This window comes from Dicentrarchus labrax, unplaced genomic scaffold, assembly GCF_905237075.1.
Source record: "Dicentrarchus labrax unplaced genomic scaffold, dlabrax2021, whole genome shotgun sequence".
NCBI lineage: Eukaryota > Metazoa > Chordata > Actinopteri > Moronidae > Dicentrarchus > Dicentrarchus labrax.
Genome location: NW_026136718.1, coordinates 9666543 through 9686612, shown reverse-complemented (window position 1 = coordinate 9686612; position 20070 = coordinate 9666543). Strand labels below are relative to the sequence as shown.

Below are 20070 nucleotides of genomic sequence, written 5' to 3'. Positions count from 1 at the left end.
CAGCGCCAAAATAATCAAAAGTAGTTTGCTGAGACAAGAAGATTACATAGAATTTAAATACCCCCTTCAGATGTGTTTTAAGATATATTGTGATACTTAATAGTTTGATAACCTAGTTTAAAAATCTTAAAAGTAGAAAAGAACTCCCTTTCCCTTATTTCAAATCAAGGAGAAAATACTTTTCTTTTTCTTGGACTAATGGACAAGATGTGTCTCTTACTTCACTAAAAAGCCCATTATCAGTGAGTGTGCACTATGGATGAATGGATTGGTCCCCAAATCACCAAATATTACTAATAGCGAGTCTTCTTTTGCATACCAGTACTAGGATCAATATGAATACTCATGACTATTGATGTAAGCAGGCATCACCTCATTATTTCAGAGGACTCATGCAATATACATTTACTCTTAAAACAATAGTCTTCTTTTTCCTCTTCTTATAAACTGGCTTTTATTGATGTAGTAATTCCTCCAGTTCATACTGGCCATTAAAAGATATTGTTCTACTACTCCACATTCCTTGTTCTGTATGAAAATGTATTTAAAACTTGAAGCTAATGTAATGGTAGATTCAGTTTCTTTGTTTCAGCCACTGCAGATGCCCAACCTCCCCCTTCCTAACACAAGATGCCAGGTCCTTTTGTGTTTTGTAGATTGTGATGTCTGGACTTGGCTTTGCACCTGAATGCAAGATCCTGCAGGACACCTCATATGTAACACACCAGCAGGGGGTCAGCCCCGATGCCTGCAGTGGGCAGAGGGGTGGGAAAGCACTTCCTGGAGGGCCAGACCCCTACAGCAGACAAAGGGGTGTGAAAGAGGTGGTCCTCAGGTACAAATGTTTAGATCTCCCCATGTCCGGGGTCTTTCTTCATCATTTTCATCAAAGAAAATAAAACTGTGTCGGCTGGCAGAAGTTCTCTATTTCATTCTTCACCAGCAGCAGAGAAATTTCCACAACACTAATATGTGGCTTCAACATTCAATCTTGGTGAAATCAAGTGGGTATCTTTTAAAGTTAGTCATTTTAGCATGAAATGTCCTATGATGTATATTATTATTACTGTTGCATTAACATGTGAGCAGGTTTTTAATGTTGAAGTTGGTTGGTATAGAGTTTATTTTACCTCCTTTATACTTACATGTACTTTTGGGCAAGGCTGGATTACCAACTAGCAAAGAGGACAACTCCCCCGGGGCTCAGACTGCCAGTGGTCGGTTGGTTGCAATTGATTAAAGGCAAGAAATATTGTTGATTAAAGACACTTTCTTTAAAGAATTTGTTTATATATGTACATATTCAAGTAAAGTATCTCAAAATTGTACTTAAGTACAGTAGTTGTGTTAATGTGCTTAGTTATTTTCCACCACTGTCTGCACACGATGTAAAAGAAACCAGGAAAATCACCCACCAGTGCAACATTTAAATATAGCCACTACAGATTGTGATAGAATTGGTCATATTCCCCTGGTGGTGGATGAACAATGTAAACCATGTAAGGAGTAAAAGCAGAAAATTCACCATATCCTGTTTTAAGTGAACACGGAAAGGAGTCATGGCAGTAGAGGAGTGAAAGAATGAAAACAATAGGGACCTGTCATTCTTCAGGCATGAGGGAATAACAAATTCTCCCTGCAGTACAGACACACTGGATCCCCCCCGCGCCGTTATCTGCAGTGATGACGTGAGGACCAGCCGGCTCTTCTGGGGAAGTGTGTGTGAAAGGGGAAAGGTCCTCTGAGCCCAGGGTTTTCCTGCTCCCCATTGTCTCCCTGACAACCCGTCCTCACCGGAAAAAAACTAATTTATGAAGGCATGTTAGAGTGACTGAAAATGAGTGACTGTCAGGACAGACATTGGATCAACTCCTGAACAAAAACAGGAAACTAAATGGTTAAAGATCGAGATAAAAACCTCTCTTAAGATAACTGACCAGACACCTTTAGGGCATAAAGGAAAACATGTATTAACCACTGAAGTAATAATCATGCCAATAGTGGCTAACAGATAAGATTCTGAGCCGTAGCTGCAATAACTGCTTAATCAAGCTGTCATTTAGGTCTGTAGATCCAGAAATTAAAGTGACTCTGATTATAAAGCTTGATAGTAAAGATGTCTGGAGATTTAAGCAAAAAAACGTAGCAAAACTGACAGCTGATCAAAGCAGAAAAATTTCAAGAAAATAGCAAAATTGACGTTTAGAACATAGAAACCTGTAAAGAAATTAGGCTTTACCCTTGTGGACCTTTTTAACATAACGTTTGAATTCAGTTATCTCTAGAGGGGATATGCTGCCCTCTCCTGACAACAACGCAGAAAGCACGTGTGAACATGAAAAGTATGATTAAACATGCCTTTTGTTTTTAATATCCAGAAATAAGCTTTAAAAAGCTCATCTGTACAGTGTCAGTTAGACTGGCAGTATGAGGGGCTTTTTTCACAATCAATCCATCAAAAGAGTCGCCACTTCTACTTTACTATACATTCTTTCATTGTCTGTGTAACACACAAGAGTGACAAATGAACAAATGATTGGAAAAAAAAAACCACTTACAAAATAGAAAATACATTAAAAACAGGCAACAAAAGGTGAAAATGACCAACTAAAAGGAAAGGCAATGTTACAGAAGTTGTGCCATTGTATTACAGTTCATAAGTCTCAAAAAAAAAACTGCCACAGGTTTGCATTGATTTCACACAATAAGACTTACAGACAGATCAGCGTGGTCTAAGATTTGAAAGAAAAAAAACAAACGATGAGGGAGTTAGTTTAACTAATCCTGATGCTTTAACAATTTTTTAAATTCTTTATCTTCTCCTTCTACTTGTGTCCTGTTCCTGGACTCTGACATCCACTTCAACCCCAGGAGACCAGCAGCTTTACAGACAACATTTTATTACTCCCCAGCTTAGAGAAATCAGTGAATCAGGAAATATGACAACTGAGTTAAAAGTAACCTTCTGAAACACTCTCTTTCTTTAGAACTATGTACTACTACTACTTTTATTGCTCTACAGCAGTTAATGGAAAAAAACCCTCAGTACTAAAGGTGTACTTGCTCTTTTGTGACAGTGTGTGAACTTCTCAGAGAAAGAGAGGCTTCATGAGTGTGTGCTGTTTTAAACTGTTGCCTCAGTGTCTTGGGGGTCTTCCCCCTCCAGAAGGCTGTAAGAGGCATGGCTCTGGAAAGGTCTTTGTAAAGGGTGAGCCAGGAGTTTGGCCATGCAGTTGTGCAGCTCGATGGCAGGTCCACTCAGGGAAACCTCAAAGCGATAGCACATGCCCTTTGAGTCCAGGTTGCAGAAAGAGGTGTAGTTGTCCTGGAGACAGAAAATATACAGTTGAAATAAAGCACGTGGAGAAAGATTCAGACTATACCATCATGTTCAAAGCTGTTATATTTAAGTATAACATCCTTCCACACACTTTAGGCCTAGTAAGATGGACAGAAGTACTTCAATTAATTCACTAAACTACCTTTTGGTTTCCCCTGAGGAATGTAAAGATATATTACAAGACAAGTTAAATTGTGATTCAAAGATTCAAGGCGGTGAAATGAAAAATGAATCGTGATATCAATCATGGTATCAAGGTGTAAAGACTTCAGTTTCCCTTTAAAAACAAAAGGAAATCTGCATTGCACAGTTTATACCACTAAATACCACAGAAATAAAAAAAGGATCCTATAATTTAATGTAGAAAATCTTTCTCAGTTAATTATTAATTAATTTGTCTTCAATCTAATTTTGTTAAATAAATCAATGAGAAAATCATACTGTTAATTGCATATCGTTACATCCCTAGTTCCCCCCTGATGCACAGGAACAGTTAGTGTGTTGGTCCAGTCCAGTTATAACACACTGCCAGTTTAAATATTTTGCATTTATAGGTCAGTAAAAAACGCTGAGCTCTGACAGTATAGAGCCACAGGCACAGCTGCAGCTGGTTGTAGCTGTGGCTCTGGATATGGTTATTGCTCAACTACGGCTGCATGTGTGGTTGAATCTATGATGCTACGGATATGGGTACAATAGTTGTACTGTGACTACTCTTTAATGCTCCTATTAACATCAGCCAAGAAACCCTTGTTAACACACACAGGATTGCTTTTATTAGATATGACAGATGTGCTACCAATTCACTAGAAGAGTTCAGCAACATCAATACAACGCTCAGCCAGCTCAACCGTGTAAATTCACTGGACACACACAACCCCTGTATGTAGTTAGTGATACACCCATTATATGTGTCAAAGCCATAATCAGAACCAGAGCAGAGCCAGCCACAATCACAGTGACAGCAACGGCCAAAGCCCTGTCATCCCATGATAGTATAGTCACAATCCCAGCTACAGTCTGTTTAGGAGCTCCACTAATTATCAATCTAGCTGTAATGATACAGACTCAGCGCTCATCATGCTTTGGACAAAATCAGAATGATTACATGCCTATATATCATAACACAGCTCAGCATTGCTCTATGGATCAGAGAGAATACAAAAACCATATACTTAAGTTTTTTTGTTCAACTGAAGTACACTAATGATCCACTGCACCAAACAAATAAACTAATCAGAACTGATCGCTGTCTTTTTACCAGCTGATTCACTCACCCTCCAGCTGGTCTCGTCTCCCTGCTCCTCCACCCCGTTGTGTAGGTAGACCACATCGAAGAAAAAATATGGAGACTGCAGCATTTTCTGTGGTGGGACACAAGAACGAGCAGGAATTAGCGCACTGCTCAAAGCAGCCAACATACTCAAGAGAAAAACAACAATTACCACATGTCGAGTAGCAGTTTACATCAATGTCTGTCCAGACTTATCTAATATATGCAGTGTTTCCTCTATGTCGATTTTAATAGAAAATGAGGCAGACGCACAATGTAGTCACAGTTGCCTTTTAAATGATCCTGCACCCCCGTTGGCTGCCGCTCACATTGCAATTTAACAACAATTCCACTTTCGGGTGAAATTTATGGAAAATGTAAAAAGTTGATGCTACAGTGATATTATATCATGAAAGTAGGGCATTTAAGTAGAAGGTCAAATTAAGATCACCAGGAAAGGTTATAGTGCAATATCCCTAACTTTTTGTGAGTAGTGTATATATATATATATATATATATATGTATATATATAAAGTATATTATGCATTATATTTACTTAATACAATTGACTTTATATTATTATTCTCTCACTCTTTATATCTGTATATAGTGGCTCCTTTTTATTGTCTCAATTTTTTTATCTTCTTATCTCTATTTATATATTTCTACGCTTGACTGTGATTCTTTTGTCCCAGTGTAACAAGGTAAATTCCTCGTGTGTGAAAACTTACTGAACCTGATTCTGATTATTGTGGAGCACAATAAAATTTGCTTATGCTTTTGTTTGCTCCTGGCATGTGTAGACGCAATGGCTCTCTATAAGCTGTGGGTAAACCTCACTCACTCACTCAATCACGATGAGCTAATCCTGCTCCAGTTTTCAGTCATGTGATTCCAGTGAACTTCAGAATGAGGTATAAATTATGTAAATTATGGATAAAACCTATTTTGTGGCCACAATGACGTTTGACCTTTGACTCAGAAGTGTCACCGTGATATATAGTCACAATCTCCCCTTCTGTTCCTGAGTTAGGGTGTTGAATAATGGCCCCAAAAAGGATTTTTCTAGGACATTATGTGACAAGGAAGTTGACCTTTGAACTTTTGGAAATCCTTTGGTAATTAATTATTGATTTATGACCAAAAATTTATTTTTGTATTTTGTCTTTAAAGCCCTTGAACTGACCACCAACATCTAATCAGTTCCTCCTTGAGTCCTACTGGACGCTTGTGCAAAATATGACCCAATTCCCTCGAGGCGTTCCTGAGATATTGTGTTCACAAGAATGAGACAGATTTTTATGCCTCTGGCCGTCGGAGTGGAGGCATGAAATCAAATTCACATTAAAAACACACTAAAGAGGGCTACGTCAGCAGTTTTCATACTTACACCAACAGCCTCAGAAGGGTTGAACTGAAGCTGTCCAGTGTGACGGCTGTAGATGAGCACAGTCCGTACCACAAATGGAGGAGGGATGGTCTGAACGTTCTCCATCGACGGCAGCTCGATCTTCTGACGACTACGAAGACAACGGAGGAAGAGATGACTTTCAGAAAACACTTCTATGTAAAGTTTCATGTATCTTAAAAAAAGGTTTATAGTCAGAGAGTACTTACATTACATTAAGAAGATCTTCCAGGTCTACAGAGAATGGTTAAGGATTAAACTTCTAAAACTCTTTATTATCCTACGTATTTTTATATCATCAACGTTTTAAGAGTTTGAATGAAAGGATACTGAAGGACTCGCACACATTGGTCTCAAGGTCATACAGACAGCTGCACAGCTCCCTGGGGTCAGAGGTGAAGCCTGACAACTGAGGCACACACACATAAACATAAGAAGGGGGAAAAGAAAACTATTGTAGGGAATAGGAGACTTATTGCATAGATGCTTTGCACAGGGACTGCACGTAACCTTTGGAGCAGATTAATATATTCATATACTCACCCACAGAGCGTCATCATTGACTACTACCAAGGCAAACTCGTGCCGTTTGTCGATCTTGTGTTTAGTTCTGACAAACATCTCAATCATCTTCTGGCATATGTTCAGGGCATTTGTTTTAGACCTAAATGGACAAACAGCCAAATTAGGCAGTGATGACGAATAAAAACACCTCCACTGGGGAATAAAAGGTTTACTTCACTGCAGCTTACCCATTAAAGGACTCCAACTTTGGCAAAGACATCTCTTCAGAAAGGTCCAAGCAGATGATCTGAAGACAACAACAGTTTGTAAAATCCTTACGGTGAATGTAAAGTCTTCATCTTCATGTGAAACATGAATCAGAACTATAATGTGGACCTACCACTTTCTCTGGACAGTTGACACGGGGAACTCTGAGCTGGTACTCTGCTGGTGGAGGCACAGACGCTGTCAACGTGGGCTGCTGCTGCTGCTGCTGCTGCTGTGTGGGCTTCGGCCTCTCTTTGGCCGCAACAGCAGCAGTGGACAGCGGTACTGTGGCGCTGGCTGCAGCCGCTGCTGATGCTACTGCAACAGGGGCAACAGTCTGAGCTGCAGCTGTCGAGACCGTAGTGGTGGTGGAACTGGGAGGACTGTCGCTGGTCGAGGCCTCGCCCTCCCCCTCGACGCGACTTCCCACAGCAGGCTGAGATATGTTGGGGTTACTGTTTCCTCCGAGGCTGCCCGTGCTGCTGCGACGGTCCTCAGCACCTTCAGGGTTGGAGCGTGTTCGAGGTCGCAGGTCCACCAGACGCTCCTCTCCATCTGCTGGGCCTGGCTCTGGCGTCTCCATGGATACACAGGTTGCTAAGGAAGTGGAGATGATGAATGTGTTAAGTTAGTTTATGCATGAAGAGACACTATTAACCATTTATTAACCAGAATTTCCTTTATATTTAGCTGTGGTTGGCATTCACTGATATTAAATATGAAATAAACAACAGCTACTTTTCATTCCATCTCAACACAGATCCTACAAGAAAGCTATATGATGCTCAGAAACAGTACACTAACTTTCATGCCCTTTATTTAACACACAAAGCTGCACAACTGAGCTGCGACTCTGTCCGTGTGAACACAAAGTGCAGCATGAAGCCAACCGGAATAATAAAACTGAGGTGTTTTAGCTTTACAGCATGAATGGTTTAGTTAGAATTACATCTATTAATGTGTCCAGAAAGCCAGACAGTGAGTCCAAGGAGCTAACACAGGGAGGACGGCACAGTAGAGCCAGGTGATGTTTAATGATAATAGCAATGGGAGCTGTTAGCATTAGCTTAGAACAGAGAAAATGAGACGACTCGAAACGTTTTAAATGTTTAAAGTTAAAAGCAGACTTACCGGATGAGTAACTGCGAAAATTGTGGGTTTAAAATAAAATTAAACTCATTGAAAGTTGCAAAAATGTTTCAGCGACGAGCTAATAACATTTGTTTTGATCGGACAAACTTCCTCACCGGAAATGATCCAATCCGGAAGAGTGAAGGGTCAGAGCATTGTGGGTAATGAAGTTTAATGAGGAGCTTACTTTTTACTTTATTTTTTTGTTCTTTTACCACTACAATATAGTTTGTTTTAGTGGTAATTGCAGTTGTACAAGCTGTTGTAATGGCAGGAATGAATGCAAATAAAAATAATGAATAAAACAATAAAATCTTCAAGTAATGTGAATTTATTTTGTGATTTAGCCCCATAAAAGTGATTTATTTACACATCTTCAAGCAGTAGCGTAGATAATAGATATTAATATTTTAGATTTTAGATATATTAGATTAGATATAGTACTTTCTTTTACATCTCCATTGCATTGCTCCAATCTACAGAGACTCTTACCAGGATGAAAAAAATATGTGATGTAGATAATAGATTTAAAAACTCATCCCTAAAGTAAAAGGAAACAGTAAGAAACAGGAAACTACACAATTCTGCAAGGTCTGGCGCTTGAGGTAAATTAATACAGCAGAAATTGTCTTTTCAGTAAACAGAGAGAGAGAAAAAACACCCTTTAGCAAGTCAGTGTCATGGTCCAAATTGATTATAACTTCATGCATTTTTCTTATTACATAATACCTTAGTACTTGTAGAGCAGCAACAGTATGTGCTTAGAGTTTACTCACAGTCTACTATTAAAAAAAGGCATGGGAGCTAAGTGTGGACAAAACAGGAAAGGACACAAAGTGACGAGGAATGGGTGGGGATGACTTTCTGAGTGTTTTCCACTTACTTCATTCATCACACTAAACACTGTCGGGCAGACATGCAGAAAGCTGACTGATGAACTACTGGAAAATATAACAAGACAAAAATAACAGGACTGAACAAAACATTCTCTAATTTGGTCAGACGTTTAACTGCAGGCAGTGAACCGCCTCAACTACTGCTGCAGACGTCAGGATCAAGAACTATGGAGGTAAGTTATGATGTTTTTCAGTGTTTGTCTTGGAAATATGTCACTTATCATACTTGGTGTTGTACGATTTGTAGCTTTACATGTTTACAAATTCTATAATTATTAGAGATGTATCACCCCCCCATTCACATACTTAAATAATTTGAGACTTTGCCAGAAATGTGAGTGTTTGTCCAAAGTGTTTAATGCTTTTTGCCCAGTGCGTGCTCGGATAGTCTTTCTGTGAACAGTAATAAGTGATCAGTAGATGTATTACTAACTAATATATGTTAAATCAAAAAGATAGCTGTTGTAAATTGTATCGTCTTGGCATATTTCTAGGCGTCACATGCACTTTGTAGGAGTATAAATGAGTGGTGCTTTGTTCTAATTTTATGTTTTAGGCATTTAGCCGACATTCTTTGTGCACAACAAAAGATAGTTTGGCCCACAAATATTTGCTAGGCAGGAAGTTGGATCTCAGGATGTTTTAGTTTCCTCCTCTTCCGCTGCTTAAAACAATAGCTGTTAAATAGTGCCGCAACAATGTCTGGTTCAAGACCATAACAGATTTTTTAATGTGGAGGGATTATTGTAGTTTAATTATAAGCATTTTTCACTGGATGATGATTATTCAGGCAGCAAGAACATACATATTATGTGTATTATATTCATATACACGTGTATATAAGTAGTACTGAAGGACAGAAAGCTAAATAAATTACTTAAACGAGTCCAACCAAGTTATTTTCCTAATACGACTTCATGTTTCTGCAGGATTCCAGCCTGGTCCGATGTGACAGCCTGGATGCTGGATCAGGGTGTGACAGGGAGGTGATGACACCAATCGACCATATGACCCTTGACCCTGAGAGCTCTGACCTCACAGTAAATCTCGAGCCTTCACCAGAAGAACTGGCTCAGTGTGAGGCTGAGGTGGGCACGCTGCTCAGCATCATTGCTGAACTGAACAAGAAGATGGGGTCATTGAAGGCACCAAGGTAACGTTAGTGATGTGAATTTAGACTGTTATGAGCCCATTAATATAAATGATGTATTGGTCTGCTTGTAACTTACACACAACAATACACACACTACTATTTAGTAGCAAAATGATAATGCTGCTCTATTCATTAGTGAATCAGGGAACCTGAGACCACCAGGACCATCCAGACCTCTGGTTCCAGACCTTCTGTCCCACAGGCTGGCCAGAAGCAGCCCTGAGAGGAGCACTGCCTCCGCTGCCACATCTGAACCTGCACTGACTGGCCGAGGTTGGCACCGAGACGGCATAACCTTTTCTTTATTAAGCAGAACTGTACTGTGTGTGGGAAATAAATTCTGTGTCCAACTGATGTATTTTAATATTTATTCTGGTCTGTAAAAGACAGCAAGTTATCTTGGATAAAGCAAGCTATACTCTTGTTTTTCCATCACAGACAGAGGCGATTCTTGTCTGGTAGAATATAAAACTGCCCCTCACACCATCTAATATGATTAATTGCACCTCCACTTTTCAACCACCAGGGGGTGGTGGCGTAGTCTGGACTAAACTCCAGGAGGTTTTATCATCAGTGGAGGACTCCATCAGCTCTAAAAGGTCCTGGGCTGCCCCCATCACAGCCTCTGACCAGGACAAGCACCAAGAGCATCTGAGAGCGGCCCAGGAGAGCTGGGTTAAAGCCACTCAGGTATTAAAACTGTAACAAATTCACATGATTATTTCATGTGTTCTCATTTTTGTTATTAAAACTGTGAAATCCTAAGAAAACTAATGTCAGGTCAAATTTACTTATAGGACAAATTTTCCGCTCAGTCAGTCAACATTAACAGTTTAAGTTCATCTATAAATCTCAAAAATGAGAAGAGGTCATCGCTGTGTCTGTCTGAATTTTAATGAATCAATTTAGGACAAAATATGTCATTGTTCAGGCTATCTTTAGACTCCCATCAGCCACGTTAGTAATTTTTGCTCACTGGTTGCAGATATTGGAGGACATGGAAAGAGAGTTTGGGATTTCATGCCCATCAGGCCTGCCAAAGGACCAGTATCAGGAGGACATCCTGGATGTCGAGAAGCGTGACCCTGCTCTCAGAAGCACATTGCAGAGTCACCAAGAGGAGCCGGAGCGAGAACAGAGCACCATGAGCCCGACGGAAGAGGAGAAGAACAAGGTAGGAGTTGCTCTGCTATCAGTCTTGTTTATGGGAAATGTAAAAATATGAATCAATTTAAGAGGAGTGAGTACATTTCCACCAGACAAACCCTTCTGAGATGCCTCGGTGATTCAACATAAATCTTCTCTTGTCTTTCAGCTGGTTGCTCTCCATAAGGCCTGGAAGTCAGGCAGTTGCTCTCCTTCCTACTGGCCCCCTTCTGGGGCTCTCAGTCCAGACTGGGCCTCGCCTCCCTTGCCTGGTTCACCATTACTCCACAGAAGAACATCCAGAACTGTAACACCTCTCTCTGTGGGTGGGGATGGTTCTCCGCTGGGCTCAGTTAACTCATGCAGTCCTTGTCCTAGCCCCATCAGCCTGGAGTCTGAGACAGAACGACTGAACAGGTGAGACTGAGGAGCAGCTCTGGATGTTAACGTAATAAAAAGCAGCTACTGTACAGCACACTGTCAACACTTTTATTACATAAATCTAATAGCTATTTTTTGGTTAAATAACCTTTGTTGGGCATTAATTGTGCATTTTGACTTAAATAATAAGTAAAAAATTAATATCAGTCATTGTCATATCTATACAGGTGTGCAAAGATAGTTTTCTTGACTGAGTTTATTCCATTTATATCAAGACAAGACAAACAGACAAGACACACACACACACACACACACTGTGTAGAGCATGTGAATAGGATTGTGAATTATGTAAATACAGGGTTCTTCAGCCAACTTTTAAGTTATTAACATGTTTATTTTTACCATTACTACTGCTTTGGCTGCTTTACTGCTATTTGAAACATACTGTTAACCAGTTTATATTTATGGTTCATATCGTTAACCTGTTTACATTTCTGGTATGGTGTACATTTGGTTTGCACCTTATTGATAATTAAGCTTTTTTATATATTCTTTGTTTACATTTGCACTGTTTCCTGCAACAATTTCCCTCGTGATACATAAGGTTCTATTGTATCTTATCTTAGGTTAGCTAGTTAGCCCAAGTGACTTTATGAAGAATCATGTCATGAATAAATGGTTAAAGTAACTGTCTTTTATATATTTTGTTTATATTTTGACCCATTCAAGTTTGCCGGTATTCATACTCAAAGTTATTTGAATTGTGATCTCTGATACTGAAACAACAGTGTTCCCTCTCGTTTTTGCTCTTAACCCTCCTCATCCTCTCCCTCATTATCTCAGGTGCATTGAGAGGCTGAAGGCCAGAAATGAACGGCTGACTGCAGCTCTGGAGCGAAGAAAGGGAGAGTCCGAACAGATCAGTATTACATTAAACAGACTAGAGTCTGACTGCTCTGCCCTGCAGATAGCTCTCAGATACTGGTACACACATAAAACACACCTGACACACAAGTACAAAGACCTGTCTGCACACATATACATATTGTCAATAACGTTCTTTGGTATGTGTCAAAATAATGAATGTGCACAGGTCAGCAGTCTAACAGCATTCATTTAGGTTCTTCTCATCTAGTGAGGTCGTATTTTGTCTTTGTGGTTGTGATTGACAGTGAGGAGTGCGAAGAGGCCTACAGCGAGCTGCTGTCACTTTATGACGCCAGGAAGCAGCAAAGCATTCCTCTGCAGACAGACTTAGCAGGTGTTTGAATACCATGTTTTAATACTGCTTACAACTCAGTGCACACATTCACTTACATATACAGTAGCTATGCATGTCATTCACACACACACAAACATACACACTGACACACACACACACACACACACACACACACACACACACACACACACACAAATATACATTCAGGCTCATAGTTTTTTCCTCTCATCAGAGGCAGTCGTTGACAGGCAGCAGCCCGACAGTCCATCAGCTCAGCTCAGAAAAATGGGAACTGAGGAGCTGTCCACCTCCTTCTCAACAGCAGGCGCCACAGAGCCAACGGAAACACAGAGTCACACAAGGCAAAGGTGACGTTTTAAAGTATTCTTTGTACATTCATGGGGATAAAGGAAAACATGTGTCAGTAGTGACTGTAGATCAGACTGACAGACTGAAGTTACAAACAAAAATGATAAAAATTGACAAATATTCCATATATCATCCTGCCAACAACAAAGATCTACATGCTACTGACTAATTGTTTCAAAAGCCGTTAGGGATGACTCATGAAGAGCATTTGAATTAAAAAATGGCCATTTCTCGGACCAAGTTCTTGCCAGGTGACTCACTACCTCTTACCCCTCAGGACCCCTGAGCTGGTGGAGCGAGAGGCCGTTCTTCGTCAGCAAATTGAGCGCCTGAAGAAGGACCGGGCAGCCATTTGTCTGCCTAAACCGAGTCCAGGAGTTGAGGGCAAAATGAGCCCAGAGACTGGTCACCCGGCTGGATCAAGAGGAGGACATGTGACTAAAGATAATGCCAAACCTCCTGATGCCAAGAAAGAGAAAGCTTCCCTCTTCTATGAACTCATCTCTGTCAGGGTAGGAGCTGTTGACCTTAATGTATTATATATCAAGATCAAGATCTTAAATGTACTAAAGTAGCTTTTAGATTATTTTAAATTGTTTACAAACTGAAGTGTGGGCATACTTCCAAAGTTTGATTCCAGCTGGGAAGCTCTGTTGCATGTCATTCCCTTATGTCTCTCTCTCTCCCCTGGTTTCTTCTCTGACTCTATTCCTTCCTGTCCAATAAAGGTGAAAATGCCAAAAAGGAAATCTTAAAAGAAGAAACTAATTTCCTGGAGTCTTGTTGTCTTTGCGAGGTTGCCAGTCAACCGGCAAGAATCTAGGAATTGGTTCCAAGAAATAGACTTGTACATAACTCACTGTAAAACCACAACTTGTTTTTGATTAAACAAACAAGATATGACATGAGTCACCAAAGTCTGAAATCATGTAAAAATTCTAACCATATGGGTTATAACATCCCATAAAAGCTCAAAAGTGGAGGTAAACCCTGCTAGTTTAGTGATAAACTTTCTTCCACCACAGCTTTACAGTATCTGGGTTGAGCTCTTTATATACTATGGTTTATGGTATAACTCTTTATGTTCAGGAGGAGATGTCAGATCTGCGAGCTCTAATCCGCCTCAAGGAGAAAGAGCTGAGATGTCTGGAGTGGAGTTTAATGGCCCAGAAGGCCCAGGAAGCAGCTGGAGTTTTCGTTCCAGAAGGCCTCAGAGAGGAGCTGGAGGATCGTAAGACCGAACAACAGGTAGGACAGACTCCTACATCAGCAACAGAGACCTTTTTTTTTTTTTTTAATTTTCAAATAATACAAAGTCAAGGTGAAATGAGCAAGAGGGAGCAGGACGTTGGTCTATTGTGGCAGACCCGATTCAAATATGGGTGTCCCACATGGGAAATCACACATCTACCAAAGCAGAATCCCTTCAGGCCAAGAAGGATATTTTGGTTCTACAAGGTCTTCTGCTGGGCTGTCCTGTCGCCCCAGCACAGATTTCATACTGCACCACACACCTCATGTGTCATTGTCAAATGAGAAAGAACTGAACAGACATTTTAGGTTAACACATTAGCTGTTACTGTGGCACAAAGCACCAGAAACATTGGGGTTGAAATGTCCCTCTGAAACTGTCTTCTTTTGTTTACAATGGTTCAGAAGAACAACAAGAAGATCTTGTCTGACTGCACAAGGTCACACTGACCTTAGAGACTTTTTACCTGTTAACTATTCTACCAGAAGCAAAATGACTTCTGATTGCAGCATAATGAGAGTAATTCTCTTCTGCACTGTCCTTTCCCTTTAGATCAGTGGCTCCCAACCTAGGGCTTAAGAATAGATACATGTGATTGGTCTCAAGGTGATTAACAAGATGGAAATAAGAAAAAAAAAATGTGCAAAACATTCTGTTCTGCTTCTACTTTCTAACTTTTCTAACTTTTGCTTTGGCATCATGTATTATTTGACTAAACATAATCAGCTCAAGTCTTTCGGACACCACTTTTCTTTTTCGTCTTCCTGTTTTCTTTTTGGTGGCTTATCACCGGGAATGTGTCGCCACATCTCTAATAACATGTAACACAGATGTTTCTTATGGCAGACATTGTGTAGAAAGTGCTAAATATTAGTGAACTGCTAGTGACTCTCAGTCAGAACACATAAAAACCCTACGCTGTGACCCCAAATTGGGGATGTTGGCAGGTGTTAATTTTGGATGCTGCTTTTACCACTTTGGGCTTCTCAAATCCATTCAAATAAAAACTACTTGTGAGAAGAAACCAGTCTTTTGTTGGACTGCAACACTGCTTTACTTTAGATGATCACAAGCTGAACAGGTTTGGAATCATTGCTTTAGATATCTGTGTATAACTGTGAAGAACTGAATGGAAAAGGAGGGGGTTGAGTTTTAAAGATAATCCTAATTTAATGTTATGTTTCAGAGGCTCTATGAAAATGCAGCTAAACTGGGTATTGATGGAGACATCGCCGGCCCTCGAACCAGACCCATTTTGAAAGAGCTGCAGGTCGTCCTGCAGAGGTGAGACAATGTCATTTCTCTGTAGTCTAACATTTAAAGCACTAACACTGAAAAAAAACCAAGTGAAAAAACCTATGCCCTCTTATTATACAATATTATCATTAAAAACACGTATTAAATGGCTTTTGTATATATTCAAATATTAGCTTTTGACTATTTTTAAAGTGTCTTTACACTCTGGTAAATTAATAAACATAACTTGAGAAACCTGGGTCACAGACCTTCACAGGTACCTGATGAATGCAGTCAGTGTAAAAAAAATGAATCATTCAGACGTCTGTTGCCTAGTTTTATCTGTTGCTTAGGAACACTATTAGCACAAATGCAGACTTTTTACATAAAGGGGTTCTAGCATAAAGGACTAGATCTTTCCATCAGGTGCTTCAGAGAGCATCATCTATCTCCTCTGACTCCATGTAGTGAATACCTCTAAATAAAGCAGCTGTTCACACTTTACAGCACATTCCCTCTAAAGTCAAGGACACATCATAAAGTCATGATTCTTGAGTTTCTGAGAGAAAACATCTTCAGTGCCTTAAGCACAATGAAGTGACTGACATGATGTTCATTACTTCAGATTCAGTGGTGTAAAGTTTTTAACTATATTTACTGAAGTAATTAAACCTACAATACCAATACATACCAAACAATCAATTGATTACTTGAAAATATAATCAGCCGAATTATTCATAACCAAAATAATCAATAGTTGCAGTCCTGTACAAAATTTTGATTAAAATATTGATATAATTATATAATAATAACAGTCACAGTGGCCATTTCTGCATCAAGTACTTTTACTTTTAATACTTTAGGTATTTTTTTTTTAACTTGTAAAAGAGTATTTTTAGTGTTGTATTAGTATTTTTTTTAAGTAAAGACTTAATACTTCCTCTACCACTGTGTTTCAAATTATCCTACTGTTTTTCTTTTCAGGGAACAAGCCCTGAAGAAGAGACTGGCTTTAGTGCACGACTCACTAAACACAGCTCTGTCAGACAGCAACTCCCAGAGGAGGGACAATGGAGAGCAGATTGCTCGGCTCACACAAGCTCACAGGTAAGTGAAGGTATTTAATAGACTGCATGTCTTTGTTCATCATCATCTTTCTGCAACCAAAGCTAACAAGTACTAGTTCTGTAGTGTCACTGTTAACGACAGTATAGTAAACTGTATCTCTCCTTTCATTCCAGTAAAGCCTTGAGTTCGTACCGGCAGATTCGCAGGAAGTACCGCGAGCAGGTTTGGAGGCTGGAGCAGAAGGTGGCGGCGATGATGGAGAGTCACAACCACCAGAGTGGAGCACCAAAAGCTGCGGGAGAGGCCTTGGAGTGGAGGAGGGAAGAGACCGTTCTGTGATCCTTTATATTCTCAGCCTTTGTCAAATGTATGAGCTACAGTGTACAGCCCTGCTGAACTCAAGTCGCTCATATGTATTTGTTATAGTTTGTGAAGTTATTGCACCGTACAGATAAAAGACTGTATGATTACATACATGTGGTCCACTTTGGCTGAGATTGAAATATCATCATCAGCCATTGAATGGATTGCCATGAAATTAAGTACAGATATCCATAGCCTATTAAGTACACCAGATTTTTCCATTTGTTAGTTCTTTGGTTTATATAATGACATTCCCATAAGCCTCAACTGTAGCCTACTCTGTGTAGCAAATGTTAGCATGTTTAAATAGTAAATTAAGATAGTGAACATTGTAGACCTGCTTATCAACAGCATTTAGCATGCCAACATCTAGCTCAAAGCACCGCTGTGCCAAAGTAAGCCTACAGCCACACAGCACCACTAGCATGGCTGTAGACTCTTTGTCTTGAGAATACAATATGTTATGAAGTGTGTTATTTTTCTGTCCTTGAAGAGAGATACGTTCTTATTCATCCATCTGTTTTTCAGCTCTTTATCTGTCAACCCATCACTGACATCTACAGCCGTCCGCTCAGGCATTCATTGGCCCTTTAGAGGTAAATATAGAGTATGTAGAGTAGTAGAACATGGAAAGCACCCTCAGTTCTGTCTTTTCAACCCTGTGTGAGAGTTATCAATAAACAGGATTCCAAGGCTTAACTTGTCTAACAGGAGTCACACATCACAAGATGCATGCCTTATTTCAGAGAAACAGCTGTCATGCAGTCATGAATGTGTAAGACTGATTCAAGGACTGACCCCACTGAGGACCTCGGGACTGACCTCGAGAGCGCACATGTCCTTTTCCCCGTAAAAACTGACTATGAAAACGCTCCCGGCTGGCGGTGTTGTCTGGACAAAGCTCCGAGGAGGGGGATGGGAACCAAGACAATGGCACACATGATGTGCACACGAAGTGTACGACCAGCCCATTTGTCTTCTTAGCACTTTCATAGTGCTCTTCATCATTCTCTCTCTGCCTTTCACTATTTACACTTCTTTTAAACCAACATGCTCAAAATGTGATTTTATTTCAGGTCTATAATCTACACGACAAAGCTGGTTTAGTATTGTTTATATATTTGTATTTATTCATACATTTATAACTTGTTTTTAAAGATTTACAACTTCAGTAGCAATGAATGGGGCTGAGAGCCACAACAAACATACTCATGTGACATTATGGGTTTTGCCATACTGTGTTGTGATGTACTGAGCAAAAAACGTTTTTGACAGAAATTAGGAAAAAGTGGACCATTTACATGAAACAATAAAAAAATGCTATTAACTGTTTAAATAATTGGATTGAAGCATTCAAAGAAAGTATTAAGGCATAAACACATTTTTGGTTTTGGTCATTTCATTGGATTTGTTGCCAAAATAAAATGCCAGCCTTATCCTTTGTATGCTGCAAGCACAACATAGTGTAGAGTGTATTGGTTTGGCGACAGATGTATAAAGGCAAAAAAAATAAAATACAATGGAAAGTTATTGAGAAAATTTGTGAGGGGGGAGGGTTGTAATTCGGGTGTACCAATCCTTTAAAAACCCTGCTTACTCTTACCTCTCTTCATACCCATCCATTGCTCTTTACCTCTCACTCATACCCCCATTTCCCTGCCTCCATCCTCCATTTCCTCTCCCTCCATCTTCTCTCCTCACTCATCTCTCAATCATCCCTATCACTTCTCCCTCCTCCAGCCGACCCCGTGCCCTGACCTACCCGAGCCGGTCAGCTGCAGCTGTGACCAGCGGTCAGGAGGTTAAGGCAAAGGTTGAGTGTCACACCCACAGGGTCACAGCGATGCCTTGCTGTTGTGTTAGCCTGTGAATGGATAGTTCAGAGTGCCAGACGAGGTGGCGAGCCCCTGACGCCCTGACTCTTGCCTGAGCTTGCCCTTTCCCGGCAGAGGTCACCTCAGAGGGCCTTTCCTCGCTGCTCCCCCCCTACCTCCAGGTCACCATCACTATTGTTGTAATAGCTGCCATTAGAGCAGATGATACAATTATCGTTCCATTTTGTGTTCGCTCGCTCTAAGATCTATGTTAAGCTTCTGACTTTATCAAAGGTTTTTAAGACAACATGATTGTTGTAACCTCTGGGTGACTCTTTTATGAAAGAGGCCATATTATGCCAGAATGTCCCATGGAAAGAAAATGTATTTTTATCACATACGGCTCAATATATGTGCAGCTATATAGTAATGGAAGATTCAAATCCTTTAGTTAAATAAATCTACATATACAATAATGTTATGTAGAAATACTCCATTAAAAGTCCTGAATTCAAAATCTTATTTAAGTAAAAGTACAGAAGAGTTAACTTCCCTTTAAAGATATAAGATTTTTGTGGTTTTTGGCCACATTATTATTTTTATTTTATTTTTGTCTTTGAAAAACAGAAGAAACAAAACAAACCAAAAAAATAAAAAAGTAATAAAATTACCATCAGGGGATGCCAAACTCAGACCGATTTACCTGCAAACTATAAAATATAAAATTAAACTACTGACCACAGCATTATCCTCACTATTATCAAACTATAATAAAATTTTAATTTATATACTGTTTGGTATTTTTTTTAAATGTTATATCTTAATTTGTAAAGTAGTAAATGTGGTTGTAAGTGTAAAAAGAACAATGTTTTCTGCTGAAAGGTAGTGGAGTATAAGTATAAAGTTAAATGGAAATACAGAAAGTACCTAAAAATAGTGTGTTGTATTTGAGTATATAACATTCCCCCCACTTGAACTCATTGAACTGCTGGAGGTTTCCAGCGTTTATTGTTACTTAAACACACTTCTGAATGTCTTTGTTGAATTAATAAAACCTTGTTTTAACCTTGTCTAATCTAATCTTGCACATGATAAAATTATTGTCGGTATACGTGTGTGATGAAATACGTATTGAAGTTAAAAGTGCACTAATGAATAAGTGAGATAAGAAAGTCAAACAAAGCACATGAGAGCAGACTGATTTTGGTATCCAAACAGTCTTTTTTTTTGGACGTTAGAGAGGCTGT

The 20070-nt window shown here is 39.6% G+C and overlaps 2 protein-coding genes across 2 annotated transcripts; one reads left to right on the top strand and one right to left on the bottom strand.

Moving 5' to 3' along the window:
* Nucleotides 1-2343: 2343 nt before the first annotated feature.
* babam1 (BRISC and BRCA1 A complex member 1) lies at nt 2344-8050 on the bottom strand. The gene is made up of 9 exons (XM_051377313.1): nt 7924-8050; nt 6926-7389; nt 6774-6832; nt 6565-6685; nt 6352-6430; nt 6231-6255; nt 6004-6133; nt 4618-4704; nt 2344-3325 (listed from the first exon to the last, which is right to left on the bottom strand). The coding sequence occupies exons 2-9, from the start codon at nt 7373-7375 to the stop codon at nt 3125-3127; spliced, it is 1152 nt and encodes a 383-aa protein (XP_051233273.1). The 5' UTR covers nt 7376-7389; nt 7924-8050; the 3' UTR covers nt 2344-3124.
* Nucleotides 8051-8805: 755 nt separating this feature from the next.
* ushbp1 (Usher syndrome 1C binding protein 1) lies at nt 8806-19893 on the top strand. Its single transcript, XM_051377442.1, has 14 exons — nt 8806-8992; nt 9749-9972; nt 10109-10245; nt 10499-10662; nt 10958-11146; nt 11288-11535; nt 12343-12483; nt 12672-12760; nt 12954-13089; nt 13368-13602; nt 14180-14338; nt 15529-15626; nt 16563-16685; nt 16820-19893. Exons 1-14 carry the CDS (start codon nt 8987-8989, stop codon nt 16983-16985), a joined length of 2115 nt encoding a protein of 704 aa, XP_051233402.1. The 5' UTR covers nt 8806-8986; the 3' UTR covers nt 16986-19893.
* Nucleotides 19894-20070: the final 177 nt, after the last annotated feature.

Coding starts and splice junctions, on each gene's coding strand:
- babam1 (XM_051377313.1), bottom strand. CDS start 7,375: ATGGAGACGCCAGAGCCAGGCCCAGCAGATGGAGAGGAGCGTCTGGTG. Junction 6,686..6,773: donor AAGTTGGAGTCCTTTAATGG/GTAAGCTGCAGT, acceptor TTGTCCATTTAG/GTCTAAAACAAATGCCCTGA. Junction 4,705..6,003: donor ACCCTTCTGAGGCTGTTGGT/GTAAGTATGAAA, acceptor GTCCCACCACAG/AAAATGCTGCAGTCTCCATA.
- ushbp1 (XM_051377442.1), top strand. Junction 12,761..12,953: donor TCTGCAGACAGACTTAGCAG/GTGTTTGAATAC, acceptor TCCTCTCATCAG/AGGCAGTCGTTGACAGGCAG. Junction 16,686..16,819: donor CGGCTCACACAAGCTCACAG/GTAAGTGAAGGT, acceptor CTTTCATTCCAG/TAAAGCCTTGAGTTCGTACC.